The 18,889-nt window shown below is 33.9% G+C and overlaps 2 protein-coding genes across 3 annotated transcripts; both read left to right on the top strand.

The window, feature by feature from the left end:
- Positions 1-5,681: 5,681 nt before the first annotated feature.
- Positions 5,682-9,668, top strand: LOC123524137 (neurocalcin-delta B-like). 2 transcript variants are annotated; one of them, XM_045302099.2, is made up of 3 exons: positions 5,682-5,862; positions 6,385-6,915; positions 8,688-9,668. In XM_045302099.2, the coding sequence occupies exons 2-3, from the start codon at positions 6,469-6,471 to the stop codon at positions 8,883-8,885; spliced, it is 645 nt and encodes a 214-aa protein (XP_045158034.2). In that variant the 5' UTR covers positions 5,682-5,862; positions 6,385-6,468; the 3' UTR covers positions 8,886-9,668. The 2 variants fall into 2 exon arrangements, with proteins under 2 accessions (XP_045158034.2, XP_053395168.1); XM_053539193.1 differs by lacking the exon at positions 5,682-5,862 and adding an exon at positions 5,915-6,054.
- A 3,087-nt stretch (positions 9,669-12,755) lies between these two features.
- On the top strand, positions 12,756-15,354 carry LOC123524138 (neurocalcin-delta B-like). The gene is made up of 2 exons (XM_045302100.2): positions 12,756-13,292; positions 13,759-15,354. Exons 1-2 carry the CDS (start codon positions 12,879-12,881, stop codon positions 13,954-13,956), a joined length of 612 nt encoding a protein of 203 aa, XP_045158035.2. The 5' UTR covers positions 12,756-12,878; the 3' UTR covers positions 13,957-15,354.
- The last annotated feature ends 3,535 nt before the right edge of the window (positions 15,355-18,889 follow it).

Genomic DNA, 18,889 nt, shown 5'->3' with positions numbered 1-18,889 from the left:
GAGATAAATTCATTTTATTTATTGAAGTGCAATTTGAAATTAAAATGTTTTAAGCATGTAATACAATTGATTTTATTAAAAACATCATAAAAAGCATAAAAATGTATCACTTAAACTTAATGAAAATATCGTTATTAACAAAAACTACACAATTTATTAACTAGGATAAATTTTATCATCGGGAAAATTAAGCTAGAAAAGTTAATGCAGTTATTTAGAGAGAATAAATTATGAGGAAGTGTTCGTTTTTGTCGGTTTAATTAAAACATTTTAGAAATTGCTGTCATAAATTCAGATCGCACCTTCCTAAATAGGTATATGTAGATATTATTATTTACGGAACTGATGAATTACACTTTACACCTGGAGTCCTTTTCACGAAGCATACATATGACAAAGCTTGAATTTATATATGCTGCACCATGAGAAAACCAACATAGTGCGTTTGCGACCAGCATGGATCCAGAACAGCCTGCGCATCCGCGTAGTCTGGTCAGGATCCATACTGTTCGCTTTCAAAGCCTATTGCAATTAGAGAAACTGTTAGTGAACAGCGTGGATCCTGACCCGACTGCGCGGATGCCCACGCTGGTCTGGATCCATGCTGGTCACAAGCGCGCTATGTTTGTTTTCTCATGGTGCGGCTCAATTATGATAACTAAGGAGTAAAGTGTACCTAACGCTGTATATTAGGAAACCTTTTTTACTAGGTTACAGCTTAAGACAAGTCGGACCATGAATTAAATATAGGATGAAACTACATACTTGTCGCGTAAACATATTAGAGCCATGCCATGACAAAACCAACATAGTGGGTTTCAGATCACCATGGATCCAGACCAGCCTGCGCATCCGCGCAGTCTGGTCAGGATCCATGCTGTTCGCTAACAGTTTCTCCAATTCCAATAGGCTTTAAAAGCGAAAAGCATGGATCCTGACCAGACTGCGCGGATGCGCAGGCTGGTCTGGATCCATGCTGGTCGCAAACCCACTTTGTTGGTTTTGTCATGGCACGGCTCATTTGTAAAAAAATTCTTTAATACCTACTTTTCAAATGGTAATATTTGATCGAAGCTTTCTTAGTTTTATAATTTGATGAGACCACACACGCAATCTGAAAATTGAATAGATCATTTTATTTTGAATAACGAAAAAATTTTAAACAACAATTTTGTAAATGCAATATAACAATATAAACAAAACTGTACATAAACTGATATACTTATGACTACTTGGTAATATGATTTTATAGTTACTCTTAACATGGAAAATGATAAAAGGTTTTGTCCCACAAGTACGCAACAGATTGTGAAACACCATCTCAAACCAAAACTTTGTATACAAACACCACAGATCAGTGGCTTAAGGTAGTTCTGCACGTTTGGGTCGAAATTTTTTCTACAATGTAGAATTTGGTTAAACTCTGATTTTTCAAAACTTCAGAATATACCTAGAAAATTCAGCAAATAAAAAAGATAGGGTCGTGTGCTTGCTCTTTTTTTTGCTAGACTGATTTGAAAAATATGGACCTCATGCAATATTTCATAATGGGTGTCTATGGGAAAATCATAACTTTCATAACATTTTCGCGAATAGAAATTTTTCTACAATGTAGATTTTGATGAAACATCTCACACCTGTAAATAAAAACATGACCTATTATTTGATGAAATAAAACGTATAGGTCCGTGTGCTTATTTTTAAGATATTTGCCCGTGATTAAAGGGCACCGTACATTTCACGCTAATTTTAAGACATTATTTTGAATTATTTAACGTGTCATTTGTTTAAATATCATATTTGACTTTAGAAATATAGCAATAGTGCCATTGTAATAAATTTACTCACAGGTTGCGATTAATACATAAAATGATTTTCGTTTCCGTACGCAGAATCGAGGCTTTATTCTACGTTTTCCGGATAAATGACGTTACGCAATCACTTTCGGTTTATCAAACGTGCAGAACTACCTTAACTCTCTTGACTCTGGTTTCATAAATAAGAATTTGAAAATACCAGAGTCATGATGGAAGAAAAATGATCATAAAAGATTGTTTTACTAATCAACTTTCATACAGAACTTTATATAAGAGGACCTTTAATCCCATGATAGACGTAAAAGTTCATGTGAAAAATAGTAAACAGACATGTGGCATAATTTTTATACATGAAAGAGTATAATCCTGATTTGTTTGTATGAGCAAATCACATACTATAAACAACAAAAGTAACAGCATTTTAGTCGTAAACAGTGCAAAATATATATACAAGTGAAAACCTCCAACTTTAAATATTGATTGGTTAAACTATCACAGATACCCTTGTTTCTGATAAATGGTTTAATGTGAGATTACAGCAACAAAAAATAGGTCTAAAAATACATTTCGTTTACATTGCACCACTCGTATTTCCTTATTTTTACTTATTGACGTTAACTAACAGTCAAAATATTGGAATTACTAAAAGGTTCTGCACGAACACCGGTGGACTGGAATTACTGAAAGGTTCTGAACGTACACCGGTGGACTGGAATTACTGAAAGGTTCTGCACGTACACCGGTGGACTGGAATTACTGAAAGGTTCTGAACGTACACCGGTGGACTGGAATTACTGAAAGGTCTGAACGTACACCGGTGGACTGGAGTTTCTGAAAGGTTCTGAACGTACACCGGTGGACGCATTTGATAAGGGTAAGAGCAGATAAACCTTCCAACTAGATTTATATAACAGTTCATAATGTTATAGGCGCTCAGCAAACTAAGAAGTAGGTTTGTAATGTTGGTTGCAGGCAACATATATCACATACAAGTATGAATCCTAAAAAGTTCTACTCAAGTCATAGAAAACAAAACTGATGATTTTATAAAATGGGATTTGACAAAAAATTTCCCTCTGTGTGTCTGCGTGCGTGCGCGCGCGTGTGTGTGTGTGTTCGGGTTTAACGTCTTTTTCAACAGTTTTTCAGTCATATAAACGACGGTGTCTACTTGTAGCAGTGAGCACAATGCCCAACTTTAAAGTGCTGCCTCACTGGAATATCACGCCGTAGACACGTGACATGATAACCCACCCAGTCACATTATACTGACACCGGGCTGACCAGTCCTAGCACTATCCTCTTAATGCTTAGCGCCAAGCAAGGAAGCTACTAGTACCATTTTTTACGTCTTTGGTATAGTATACGCCATTTAGAGGGTACTTATTTTTACCAAAAAACGTAGGACTCTTTTGAAACTGATTAAAACCGTCACTATATTTAGAAAGTGTGACATAGATTAATCCATGCACAAGCAATAAAGACACTAAAACAAGTTGTTTTTCATTTCAATTTTTATTTCATCTGTAACAATATTACACAAAATCCATATTCATGTAGAGCATTAATTCATAAATGAGCCGTGCCATGAAAAAAACAACATAGTGGGTTTGCGAACAGCATGGATCCAGACCAGCCTGCGCATCCGCGCAGTCTGGTCAGGATCCATGCTGTTCGCTAACAGTTTCTCCAATTCCAATAGGCTTTAAAAGCGAACAGCATGGAGCCTGACCAGACTGCGCGGATGCGCAGGCTGGTCTGGATCCATGCTGGTCGCAAACCCATTATGTTGGTTTTCTCATGGCACGGCTCAAATGACAATATACTTTCTTAATCAAAATTAAGTATCTATCGTTTATAAATAAGCAGAAAACATAACATAGATTAAGCCATCATTCAGTTCAAATGAATTTTGTATAACTAAAAAAAACTGCAAAAAATAATAAAAATAGTTATAATGCATGGATGTAATCGCTGACAAAGATATATAATTCTATTGAACCGGAATCTTTGTTCAAATATATTCTCCATGTTTTGGTTCGCTTACTTTTTTGCCATTGTTTTGTAAGCTGTAAATGATTCAGCTCAGTGTGAATGTGGCTATGGCATTGAAGATGCTGAGCATTTCTTTAAATCAATCGTTTCCGAGATCAAAGACACCAATTATTTACATCCACACGCCCCTATCATCTCCTAAGTACTAAGCATTATTATTTGGTAAAGAATATTTAACAATGGAGGTAAATTCACTGATATTCAACGAAGTGCAAAAGTTTATCAAACATACAGACAGGTTAATGCATAGTATTAACAACAGATCAAACAATATGTTACTAATATCTGACTAAATTTATCCACCATTGTTCAAAATTATATAAACGTTTAACATCTCGTGCCACGCAGACAGACAGAGAGACCCATGCCATCACACCGAAAGTTTTTTTCTTTGTATATTTCTTTTGTGTTTTTTTTTTGTGTGTGTGTGTGTGTTTCTTTTTCATTGTGAAAAAAAAAAAGTGTTTTATCTTCATTACTTTAGTTTCTCTTATAAACACTTGTATCACAACTTTAATTTAAATATTAAAACTTCTGTTCTTGATATTAACAAAACTATAATAAATTTCACATTTGTGAAATAATTTTTGGTTATTTCAAGGACTTGGAAATCAATTTCTATACTTTATTTAATGTATTTCTATCATTGAAAATTTTAGGGTCTATCTCTACAGTACGTATTTTATCTGCAATAAAAATCATTTGTTTTATCACTGTCAGCTGTAACAAAGATGTCGTGCTACAACCCAAACAAAAACAATAGGGTAGCAAAGTATAAACTTTCATGCCATTCGGACACTAGTGATAGACGTGCGTATGAGGAATATTTCAAATGAAAACGCTCGAAAAAGTATTTAACAGCGTAACTATCAATTAGAATACTGGATTTTTGTCTTATTCTCACATGCTGTCCTCGGTAAATATTTGTCAACTTGAAAACTATCCTCAGTACATAATATGGTTATCCCCAGTACAGAATAAACAACTCTAAGGATACATTGTATATCTTTAACAGATTAAAAGTTACATAGCCAGTTCTTACAACATAAAATAGTTTGGCCACTGCTTGTGAAATCGTACGATTCAGAATTTTCCTTTATTCAAACTAATACGTTCAATATTTGTCGAAATTCCATGAAGTAACATTGTTCATACTTTGCTTACTCATAAGCAATATACAATACACCATAGTCTAAATTTAGCTCTAAGCTATAAATTCAAGTTTCATTTGGTAAAGAAAAAGGACGGGACATCTGTTTGTTTACTTATCACTTTCTGTGCTATATCCGGTGTCCGTTTCCCCACCGTGAACCTCTGTTTCATTCAGACAAGTACTACTCCCGCACGATAATTTAAACGACAGGAGGTTTATATTATTGTTTAATTGTTATGGTTCTCACGCATCGTTGAACTCAAAAAGGTTGTCAATGATAGAAGTTAAGTGCATACTGTAATGTTATACAAAACTATTTTCTGTATTGAAACGTTTTAATGAAGAAAAATCATAATTATCAAACATGTTATCGTTTGAGTTATCGTGCGGGATTTATATTTTGTTACATAGTACACAGCTTGATTATACTACGCTCTTTGTAGTCCAAAAAGTGTGCCTGATATTTTAATCGATAGAATTGTTTTCTTATTGTCAATTATAAACCAATGGGTATTCAATCGATCAACTACTTCCTGCTCATTCAATAAAAAAAAAGAAACGATCGTTTTTATCTCACGCAGGGTACTATCGGTCTGTTTTGTCATTTGAGAACTTAAACAAAACAATAGCAAAAATGAAGCGAACCAAAGCATGGGGTATATTTAAACAAAGATTCCTGTTCAATAGAACTACAGATCTTTGTCAGCGATTACACAGAAAGATATGCAAAACTTCTATCAAACACTTCCGTTGAAATAGTTTTTATTTAAAGTTTAGTTTGCCGACTTTAATGTTTTCGTTTAAGTAATAGTTTGAAGGATAAGAATATATACTGACGTAAGTATTGGTTTTTATTTCCATGCCTTCACAGAATAAACGTTTCTAGATTGTCAGCTGCACTTTGTAAACTGTGGGATAGTATGGTTTAATTAAGTTCATAAAGTATCGAGGTGACATGACTGAATCGTTTAGTAATTTTTGTATAAAATATCTACAAGAACTTTGTCTGCAAGACTTAATTAAAATTAGGTAACTATTGTCATAGTTCAGTATGTCCATAGACATATCATTTTATATGAATATTATTTTGTCCAAACTGTTTGATTGTTTATTAAGATTTATACATAATTTAAACAAAATGTATAAATGAAACACGTTTTAGCGTAATTCATTGATACATATCTCTTACTAGTTGTCAACCATTATTTTTAATTGTTGTATGTCTTCATTTTAAGGCAGCTTCAGACCTCGGACTCATAAAATGAAATGATAATATATTGAAATTCATTTCAAAATACCATTTTGAGTCGTCATGTATGACACACTGATTAAATGAAGCTATTTTCTATTTTATAACAGATTTACTTAAAACTAATGCAAAGAAACGAAGGGGATATATTGCATGAAGGTGGCTGGCTTTCTTTCATTATGATATAAAGTCATATGCTAAAACTAAACAAAAGAAGAACATTCAAAATGGGACAACAGCAGGGAAAGTTTCGACAGAAAAAACTGAAAGGACCCCTTCTAAAGGAACTGCAAAAGAAAGTCCCGGGAATGAAAATAGACGAGATACAACAAAGCTATTTAGACTTCAGACGAGAAACAAAAGGAAAAGATGCCCTAAAGAGATCTGACTTTATACGTGTTTACAAAAACGCGTTCGGAGATAACGTTGGATCTTTGGCAAACAGTATTTTCGACGCTTTCGATGAAGATGGGAATGGAACTGTTGACTTTGAGGAATTTCTTATTGGACTTAGCATAACCGAAATGTCAGCAAACACAGATAAAGTGAGCAAAATGAAAAGAATAAGATGGGCTTTTAATGTGTATGACAAGGACCGCAGTGGTACAATTGATAAAAGAGAAATGAGGCAAATAGTGAAGGTTAGTCCACATCGTTTTACGCTTATTTTCACCTATGATGATAGGAGTGAACTAAAATTAAATTCTAACTCATTTGTTATACAATTGTTTCTAACCTGACTTTGGTATGCCTTAGAAGTGAAAATTCCTTCTAAAAAGAAATGGCTTGGCTAGGGGAGGAAATAAAAGTCCAGAGAAGACATTAGTTCCAAGCCAGTTAGTGTCCGGTGCTTAATAATGTAGCATATTTACACGTTATCCTGAAAATACAATTTTTTGTACCTATTTGCTAAAGCTGTATAAAGATTTGTGTTTGTCAATTAACACTGTACCTTTACAGACTAATTGGATCGGACACAACATAAGCACAGAAACTTGCGGCAACATGTCCTCCGCCAATTTGGCAGATTACATTACTTCTGAATCATCACTTCGGTTCTGGTGAATCTCACATCATATTCAATGACTCGAATGTCAACAAGTGTTTTATTATATCAAAGTTCCTTTGTAGGCTATATTGTAGTAGTAACCAATATTTGATAGACAAAATACTTTTAATTTTTAATCTATAAACATAACATATTTAATAAGTATCAGGAAACAGTCATATGTAGATTTAGTTGCTTTCTTCGTATCGGAAGTCTCTGTTTTACTTTTCTCAGAGACAAATCTTATTTTAGCCAGTGCTTTAGCAACCGCTTGTAGCTCTAAATCAACTGCAAGTTTCAACCTCGCGTCATTTGAGCTATGTGACCGTGTCACACAAATATTCTAGACGTGTAATAATAGTCCCACATTTATTTTTTATAATCTTGGGGTTGTGCGAGTGTGTGAGCAACCGAGGACTACTGTTTTAAACAACAAAAACAAAAACAAGCAGCAACGGATTCCAGAATAATTATGAATCGAAATGTTCGGTATCACCCCGCTCTAGGGTTAGAGTTAGAGATAGGATTTAGGGTTAGGGTTGAAATTGGCCCCACCCTTGGGCAAATTTAGTTTTTCATAGAGTTGTATAGGGAAAACCTTTAAAAATATTCTTGTCTTGAACCACAATGCACAGAGCTTAAATATTTGGCATGTAGCATTGTATAGAGGACCTCAACCAACATTGTCCAAATCATGACCGGTCTATGCACAATGAAATGTTGATTCTTCAGGTGTATCGGTCGAACTATCACTTAATAAGCACTGGCTATCAGTCCTTTTAAGGCTTTGATTTGTTACTTTCTTCTGTAATTCGGGGATGCAAAATAAACGAAAACAACCCAAGCCAAAAATACAAAATAAACTTGATTAGATAAAACATTTGGAAGTTTACAACGTTAGCGTACGATAATGGATATCTCTGGTTAACAAATGTATTTTCTTTCAAAGAATCCAATTTGTAGAATATTTGTTACATATCCTAATTACAAAATCAGTCGAGCAAAACTCTTAATCTTTATATTTCAATTATATCTTGAAGTATAGGATAAATCAGTTTCTGCCTTGGAGAAACAAAATTATCCCACAAGTTATATCTGCTTTAGAACAGTTTCGTATTTTTTCTTCAATATTTCGAATAGTAACTTGCTTACCCGCAGACTCATATCAAGCCTTTTTTGACCGCTAGAATTTGTCTATCGGTTCGGCTGCCGATGAGTAAAAGGTCAGGTTATTACCTATACCAGCTCATTGCTGTTTTTTAATTCGTGAAAAAATAAATAATTTATTTGTCTGACATGGTTGCCTATATTGTGACCACTTGCTCACATATATCGGTTTGACATGCTTACTGCAATTTTTTTCAGGCAGTTGCAGACGTGTCAGTTTTACCAGAGGAGGCTTTAGAAAATAATGAATCACCAAAAAAATTTGCTGACAGATTGTTTAAAGAAATAGACGTTAATGGAGATGGTGAAATAACTTTTGAAGAATTTGAAGCAGCAGCTGAGAGAAATACGGCTTTGATAGAAATGTTACTACCAGTCCCTGAAAATGATTTATAGTTTACAGTACTTTGTGTAATGCTTTTATACTTTGAATCCCCTTGATACCGATACCAGCATAGTTTACGAATTCTAGGGATAGCTCACACTCATTAAAACATGAGTACAGAAGAAAGTATGGTCTTAATTCTGAAAAGCTGTTTAAAATGGTCCATTTGTACGGGATATTCCATGGTTCATCCAAGTCTATGGTTAACCTTAATGTATATTCTATACAAATATTTGATAGTAGTGACGACTGCCCCCCCCCCCCCCCCCCCCCCCGAGGTTGTAAAATACTTTATCGGGATATGTTTTGAAAGAGTTCAGTCTTTAAACAATATCATTGTGTATTATTGAATATGGATAGATTTTGTTGAGCTTTCATGTAGTATCTAAGCCTTTTGAATATATGGGCAGCACTTGTGATAGAGTCCTATCATTATATTGAATATTGAATTCACTGAACTCGAGTCGGTGTAAACTGCTTTGTTTTTGATTGATTTTGTTTATTCCTGTTCATAGGGAAATCAATCTGCATGTGAAAGTAATACAATGCACTAGGCGTCGTAGAATGGTGTCTGTATTGCATTTCTAATGAAAAAGAAAGGTATGGAAAAGGTGATTACGGCTATTGATTTTATTCAATAAAGACAGCCAACATGTCTTTAAAACTTCTTTTTATAAAAAAAAAAAAATGCTCTGATTAAAAATGCAGAGTATGTACTGACATGTTATATTCCCGCATTTTGTTTTTGTATGTTTTTCGTATAGTATTCAAACATAGTTGAATTATGGTGATAAGATTGTTATTGTATTTATTTCCAAAATATGCTTCTTTTTTGGGAGTGTGTTAACGTCCCACCGATACAGGCTATATGGCGACTTTCAAGGTTTTGAAAGTGGAGGAAGACCCTACAGGGCACTATGTGTGCATTACCGCAATCGTGGGAGGGCACCTGATTAGAACTATCGACCTTTCGATACACATGAAACTCACTAAAATGTTTACATAGAAATATAATTCTGCCTGAGAGCCCAATTAAAATGTTGAAAACACTCCCGTGCCTGTCACTGATGAATGTGATATACCGTTACAATAAAACATGATGCCAAACTGAATTCATCAATACCACAAGAGCGAACTGGTACATTGACCTGAAAGCAAATATCAAGGAACTTAAACCACAAAGGCCCAACAAAAGCTGTTTCGATCGAGTTAAAAGCCTGCACTGCAATGTTGGTAGCATTATGAGAATAAAGGAAAACATCGTTGGCTTATTAGAAACAAAGTATATTAGACCAAACGTAAAATTTTATACCTGCAAGTAGGGACAACGTTATATTTATAGGTATGAATTTTCAAAAATACGTGCAGGTATAAAATTGTTCCTGCACGTACAATTTTTACCTGCACGTACAAAATATTTATACCTGCATGTATAAATTATACCTCCACATACAGTTCTGATTTGTACCTGTTGGTATAAAACTGTACCTGCGGGTATAATTTACACCTGCAGGTACAATATTATATATGCAGGTAGAATTTTATACATGCGGGTACATTTTTTTTTTTGTACCTGCAGGTACAGTTTTATAACTACTTGGTGTAGCTCTTTACTCTTAACCCAAAGGGTACGCCATAGCAGTGAAACTTGGGCGAGGAAGTCATAGCAGACGATAACAGGTTCTTCCCAGCTGATTCAACTGAGAAAGTTATCAGTTACCGACAGAGAACAAGGAGCTTTTATTACGTAAACCTAGCGTACCTTAGGAAAATATATATTAACAAAATGACTGCTCCCTAAGCTTAACGACATTGCGGATTATTACTTGAGTTAAGAGTTACACCGGCACAATTTAAGTCTTGTTTTACGTTTAGCACAAAGACTGGTTTTTAAGCACTTGATATTTGAATTGATAAAATTGTTCGACGTGTCATTGTAAACCATTCAATCAACCTATTACTTCCTTGTCATACAATAAATAAAGACCAATCCTTTTTTCTCGCCATGAATTGATCTGTTTTGTAATTTAAGAAACTTTAATTTCAATAAAACTTCATATCTTTATCAATGATTACATTGAAAGATATGCAAAATTCCAAATTATTTGTTTCACAATTTTACTAATAAATTGTCTATTGTTTAAAGCATGTTGAACAATTCACCTCTTTGGCGATCTTATCAGTATACCTACGGCACATATTCTGATAAGCCACCAGACAGCGCAACTGATAAATCCTGTTCCTAAACTTACATTGATTTATATAGGAAAGAAGAGAGGGGAGAGAAGGTCGTACGCATTCTTCACTTTTAAATTGTTTTATACAGTGATATAATTATAAGTATGTTAGATAGTTAAGAGACAGAAGCGACGCATTTTTAGACGCAAAAAAAATATGATATTACCATTTAATTTTGTTAAACTATATGTTTTATAAAAACAAAATTAACAATCCTCTGAGAGCTGTAACACATAGCCGGGCCCATTTAAAAACAAATTACTAGCATTATGTTCTTAAATGACCTATAAACTACAAAAACACCAAGAAAAGTAGGAATCAAGAATATTCTAAGAGACTGACAGGTCAACACTATGGAATATCTTCCAAACTGACAGCTAAAATGCGGGTATGAACACGTGTGTATTGCGATTTGTTTACATTTCTAAAAATGCAGAAAAAAACTCTTTGAAAATGCAACCAGAATGTTACATGTAGGTCCACAATGAAATAAAAAACAGAAACTGGCTTACTTAAATCATGAAAATGACACTTTAACAGAGAAAAAATATGAGGATTTTTTTCTTTCCACCATTATCCAAATAACCCGGAAGTGCTGCTTGGTTACCCATTTAGTACTATTGTACCGTAAGGCAGTGGACCCGTAATGACACTCGGCAATTTCCGTGTGATTACGTATTTTGTTGTTATAGGCAAATCGGCAATCGTCGGGCGTAAATGTATTTCAACGATCAAAGATACGGAGAATGCCGAAATTATGTACGTAGAAAACATGTACATAATTTATTGAACGCCATTGAACTGTTTTCCATATAGAAAATAACATTTACTATTCTTGTAGGACATAAAATTTGATGCTAAAATTCCTGTACTTCATCGACCACTTTAACATATTATGCTGATGAACTATTTTATCCAGGCCGTTTACAAAATAAAATAAAATATTCACACAAAAATGTTAATGCCTTAGTATATAATGTGGCAGCTACATTTTTTATGTTATGAATTTCGATAATTATTTTCTCATAAAATTACTAAATGTTAACATAGCAAGGAAAATAATATTGAATTCATTGTTTATGAATACCCATTTCTAACTATGTAACTTCATATGAGCCGTGCCATGGGAAAACCAACATAGTGGGTTTGCGACCAGCATGGATCCAGACCAGCCTGCGCATCCGCGCAGTCTGGTCAGGATCCATGCTGTTCGCTAACAGTTTCTCCAATTCCAATAGGCTTTAAAAGCGAACAGCATGGAGCCTGACCAGACTGCGCGGATGCGCAGGCTGGTCTGGATCCATGCTGGTCGCAAACCCACTATGTTGGTTTTCTCATGGCACGGCTCATATGTAATATGAAAAGAAGTAATTTCCTAATCATGTTATTATGCATATATTACATCTTTTGAGAAACTGTTTTTAAATCAAAAAGCTGGTTATATGAACGTCAAGATGTGTTCAACTAAGATCCTGCTAATTTAATTCTAGTATCATAGCAACTTTTTAACAGTATGTATTCATTTAAAAGTCATGTCTAAACTTCACACGCAATGTAAACGTAATTTTTGAATACCTTTATTTGTTCTCTTTATATACAATGTAACCTAATAGTGAAATGCAATTATTTCCATTTTTTACAAGTTTAATCGGAATAAATGGGTAGATATGAGTCAAGGCTATTTTTGAAGTCATTTGAACGATCTAGCATTTTCGGGTTACAAAAAAAAAAAACGAAAGGAGATATAACGCTAAAGACATCTGAATATGGGACAACAGCAGGGCAAGGACCGTCAGCAGAAACTGAAAGGACCCCTTCTGAAGAAATTACAAAAGAAAGTCCCGGGAATGAAGATAGAAGAAATTCAAGAAATTTATTTAGACTTCAGACGAGAAACAAAAGGAAAGGATGCACTCAAGCGGGATGACTTTATACGTGTTTATAAAAACTCGTTCGGAGAGAAAGTTGGGTCTTTGGCAAACAGCATTTTTGACGCTTTTGATGAAGATGGGAATGGAACCGTTGATTTTGAGGAATTTCTTGTTGGACTTAGCATAGCTGAAATGTCAGCAAACACAGACAAAGTGAGCAAAATGAAAAGAATAAGATGGGCTTTTAACGTGTATGACAAGGACCGCAGTGGTACCATTGATAAAAGAGAGATGAGGCAAATAGTGAAGGTAAGTAAACGGTTTAATTTTCACTTTTCTATAACATCTGCAACGTTTTATGTTAAGCCTTATGAAAGTGTGTTAACCTGAGAAAAAATGAAATAAATCGATCGTAAGTAAGATCAAATATACCGATAACTTTATGCAAACATGTGCAAATTGGCAAAATTACGCAAAATACACCGATTATTTTATGAAAAAGAAGTTGATTTTCCCCATATACTCCTGTTTTGAAAATCGGATGTTCTAAATCATGACGTACCGGTCGAGCAAAACTTCAATACGCTATCTCCAGACAATAATATTTCCGAAATTTTCTTAGTATCTTTTCAAAACAGTATGGGGAAAAAAGCATCTAATAAAAGGAATTTATCTATCTTATTCATCTACTCAAGAATAGTTTAGTTAAAACAAGTTAAAACTGTATTTGTCAGTTTAATCAAACAGACATACTTTGAATATTGTCATTTTTCAGGCAGTTGCAGATGTTTCAGTTTTACCAGCAAAGGATTTAGAAAATAAGGAATCACCGAACAAATTTGCTGACAGATTGTTTGATGAAATAGATGTTAATGGAGATGGTGAAATAACTTTTGAAGAATTTGCAGCAGCAGCTGAGAGAAATGCGACTTTGATAGAAATGTTAATGCCAGCCCCTGAAAGTGATCTATAGTTTATAGTACTTTCTGCACTGTTTTCACGAATACATTGGAAATTATATGTTATATAAATCTGATATAATAATAATAATAATAATAATAATAATAATAATAATAACATTAGTTCTGAAGAGTGGTCAGAAATGACCCATATAATTCCATCTAAATATATGACCTATCTGAACATGTGATCCACCTAATTCCGTGATCAATCTAAAGCTATCGTCTATCTAAATCTGTACTTGTAAAGACGAATACATGTATCACGAGAGAAGACAAAAATATCATATCAGAGTACATAAAATGAGCCGCGCCATGAGAAAACCAACATAGTGGCTTTGCGACCAGCATGGTTCCTGACCAGACTGCGCGGATGGTCTGGATCCATGCTGGTCGCAAACGGACTATGTTGGTTTTCTCATGGTGAGGCTCAAATCTGTTTTGAAAAAAATTAATCTACAAACAATATCATTTTTTAAATTTCATTTTCAGCAATAGTTAACATAACATGACATACAAAATATGAAGGTTTTTGTAATAGTATGATAATGCTAGATTACATCCAGTTATAAATTCATATCAGCAATACATCATATTAGTACTTAATATAAAAGAACCCGGTTCATATTATCATATATATATGCACGCACACATGTGTCATTTAAAATTATGATATCAATTGGATTGATATCAGCAAAACATCAATGCAAGGGTTACATTGAAATGTCTTACTACACGTACTTATAGATAACATTATATTGAATATCATTTTTTTAAACTTACATATTCTATAATTAAACATGTTGACCTTGAACACATATATATCTAATACACCATTTTAGTATGACAAAACACCTTGTACTGAATGCAAGCTTTTAGCTGCATAATTTTCTGTAATCAATGCACACATTTATATTTTTCCGGGAAGGTCGCTTTTGAAATAAAATTATTAAGCTTCGTAGAAAGATTTCAATATCAGTTGATATATTGATTTGTCTCTTGTTGAATAACTAGCTATAATAGCCGTAATTTATGAAATATAAAAGCATGTTCAATTGATAAGCAAACGTTTTTGTACTTGAACGTTATTTCGTATCATAATGAGATACAGGCATGCGCAGACCTCAAATAGTATAATTAGCGATCTATAGCTAAATTTATAATAGCCAGATTTTTTGTTTTTTTATTTCTCAGTAAGTCTGGAACACTACTGCCATGGTAGTTATCATTCAAAATAATTTGTCAGTTGAATATAGCGTTTATGTATTGCATTTCTAATGAAAAAGGAAGATATGGTAAAGGTGATTACGTCTATAGATTTTATTCAATAAAGACAGCCGGCATGTCTTTAAAACTTCTTTTTGTAAACAAATAAAAATGCTCTAATTAAAAATGCAGAGTATGTACTGACATGTTATATTCCCGCATTTTGTTTTCGTATGTTTTTCGTATTGTATTCAAACATAGTTGATTTATGGTAATAAGATTGTCATTGTATTTATTTCCAAAATATGCTTCTTTGTTGGGAGTGGGTTAACGTCCCACCGATACAGGCTATATGGCGACTTTCCAGGTTTTGATAGTGGAGGAAGACCCTACAGGGCACTATGTGTGCATAACTGCAATCGTGGGAGGGCCCCTGATTAGAACCAATGACCTTTCGATAGACATGAAACTCACTAAAATGTTAACGTAAAAATATAATTCTGCCCGAGAACACAAATTAAATTTTAAAAACACTCCCGTGCCACTGATGATTGTGTATTACTGTAGCAATAAATTATGGTGCCAAACTGAATTCATCAATACCACTAGAGTGAACGGGTACATTGGCCTGAAAACAAATATCAATGAACTAAAAGCACACACAAAAAAACAACACAAAAGTTGTTTCAGTCGAGTTAAAAGCCTTTACTGTAATGTTCGTAGCCTTTAATAATAAAGGAGAAATTAGAAACAAAGTATATTAGACAGAACGCCCGGTCGGCTCAGCTGGCAGTGAGCCCCAGGCGAGACAGTCGTCTCCCTTACGTAATAATAGACGATAACAGGTTCTTCCCAGCTGATTCAACCGAGGAAGTTATCAGTTACCGACAGAGAACAAGGAGCTTTTTTTACGTAAACCTGGTATACCTTAGGATAATATATATTAACAAAATGACTGCTCCCCCAGCTTTACGACATTGCGGATTATTACTTGAGTTAAGAGTTACACCGGCACAATTTAAGTCATGTTTTACGTTTAGCACAAAGACTGGTTTTTAAGTACTTGATATTTAAATTGATAAAATTGTTCCACGTGTCATTGTAAACCATTCAATCAATCTATTATACTTCCTTGTCATACAATAAATAAAGACCAATCTTTTTTTCTCACGCATTGTACCATGAATTGATCTGTTTTGTAATTTAAGAAACTTTAATTTCAATAAAACTTCATATCTTTATCAATGATTACATTGAAAGATATGCAAAATTCCAAATTATTTGTTTCACAATTTTACTAATGAATTATCTATTGTTTTAAGGGAGAGAAGGCCGTACGCATTCTTCACTTTTAAATTGTTTTATACAGTGATATAATTATAAGTATGTCAGATAGTTAAGACCGCCTCGGTAGCCTAGTGGTAGAGCGTCCGCTTCGAGTGCGTGGGTTCGATCCCCGGCCGCGTCATACCAAAAACGAACAAAAATGGTACTAGTAGCTTCCTCGCTTGGCGCTCAGCATTAAGAGGGTAGTGCTAGGATTGATCAGCCCGGTGTCAGTATAATGTGACTGGGTGGGGTATCATGTCACGTATCTACGGCGTGATATTCCAGTGAGGCAGCACTATAAAGTTGGGCATTGTGCTCACTCCTACATGTAGACAACGTCGTTTATATGACTGAAAAAAATGTGGAAAAAGACGTTAAACCCGAACACACACACACACACACACACACACATACACACACAGATAGTGAAGAGACAGAAGCGACGTATTTTTGGACGCAAAAATATGATATTACCATTTAATTTTATTAAACTATATGTTTTATAAAAACAGAATTAACAATCCTCTGAGAGCTGTAACACATAGCCGGGCCCATTTAAAAACAAATTACTAGCATTATGTTCTTAAATGACCTATAAACCATAAAACACCAAGAAAAGTAGGAATCATGAATCTTCTAAGAGACTGACAGGTCAACACAATGGAATATCTTCCAAACTGACAGCTAAAATGCGGGTATGAACACGTGTGTAATGAGATTTGTTTACATTTCTATAAATGCAAAAAAAAAACTCCTTAAAAATGCAACCAGAATGTTAAATGTAGGTCCACAATGAAATAAAAAACTGAAACTGGCTTACTTTAATCATGAAAATGAAACTTTAACGGAGAAAAAAATGAGGATTTTTTTTTCTTTCCACCATTATCCGAATAACCCGGAAGTGCTGCTTGGTTACCCATTTAGTACTATTTTACCGTAAGGCAGTGGACCCGTAATGACACTCGGCAATTTCCGTGTGATTACGTATTTTGTTAGATAGGCAAATCGGCAATCTTCGGGCGTAAGTGTATTTCAACGATCAAAGATATGGAGAATGCCGAAATTCTGTACGTAGAAAACATGTACATAATTTGTTGAACGCCATTGAACTGTTTTCCATATAGAAAAATAACATTTACTATTCTTGTAGGACATAAAAATTGATGCTAAAATTCCTGTACTTCATCGACCACTTTATAATATTATGCTGATGAACTATTTTATCCAGGCCGTTTACAAAATAAAATAAAATATTCACACAAAAATGTTAATGCCTTAGTACAGAATGTGCCAGCTACATTTTTTTTTGTTATGAATTTCGATAATTGTTTTCTCATAAAATTACTAAATGTTAACATAGCAAGGAAAATAATATTGAATTCATTGTTTATGAATACCCATTTCTAACTATATAACTTCATATGTAATATCAAAAGAAGTGAGTTCCTAACCATATTATTGTGCCTAACATCTTTCGAGAAACTGTTTTAACATGAAATCAAATAGCTGGTTATATGAACTTCAAGAACTGTTCTAACTAGTAAGATTTTGCTTTTTTAATTAAATATCATAGCGACTTTTTAACATTACATACCTATTCCTTTGTTAGACAGAGGTCTATATTTTTCTGAAAGACCTCCTTGAACAAAAGAATTCTCGTGCAGTGGTCTAGCTGTTCTGACCAAGCCCTGAGCACGTGAAAAGTGAAAAAGTGATGGGAAAACATCTGTTAAACGCTTAAATGTGTTTCAATAACATGCATTTTATGGTGATTTTATCATGACTGATCATGATTACCTAATAAAATCGTCAGTAGTAAATAAACGGATTTTCAAGAAAAAACCTGCATAATTGTGTAGCATTTCTTGTTATTAAATGCACCTTACATGTATGCATAATTAAAATTAGAAAGAAATCCTAATTTCCAGATAAAGCCGTAAAAGGTGAGAGGAAAAACATATGAATGTGCAATCAAAATAATAAGTGAAAATATAGAATAACCGCCCTATCACTGAAGCAGACAAAAGGTTTTACAATTCACCATTTTTCAGCATATTCTACCCATAACAATATTTTAAGCTGAATATATTTGAAAAATTGAATATTAAGCAACACAGATTTTAATGATATAGGCAAGGGATGGTTGCGGTTTGTGCCTTTTCACTTGTCCTCGGTGTGTTTACAATTATGAGCATCTCTTATACTGCATACATAATGCTCCATAAAATTTTTAATCATCTAGGGATATATCTTTAAAAAATGTCAGCTGCATTTATGATACGTTGTCACTGCACACCCTCTCATTTACTTCTTTAAATGTGTGTAGTATCAACCATTTATATAGTTTTCTAGTTATGACCACGACGGTCTTTTACACTAAGGGGATATATTTCAAAACTTAGAGTCATGTTC

Source organism: Mercenaria mercenaria, chromosome 3, assembly GCF_021730395.1.
Source record: "Mercenaria mercenaria strain notata chromosome 3, MADL_Memer_1, whole genome shotgun sequence".
Lineage (NCBI taxonomy): Eukaryota > Metazoa > Mollusca > Bivalvia > Venerida > Veneridae > Mercenaria > Mercenaria mercenaria.
The sequence above is the reverse complement of the archived record's forward strand: the minus strand, read 5'-3'. Positions and strand labels throughout refer to the sequence as shown.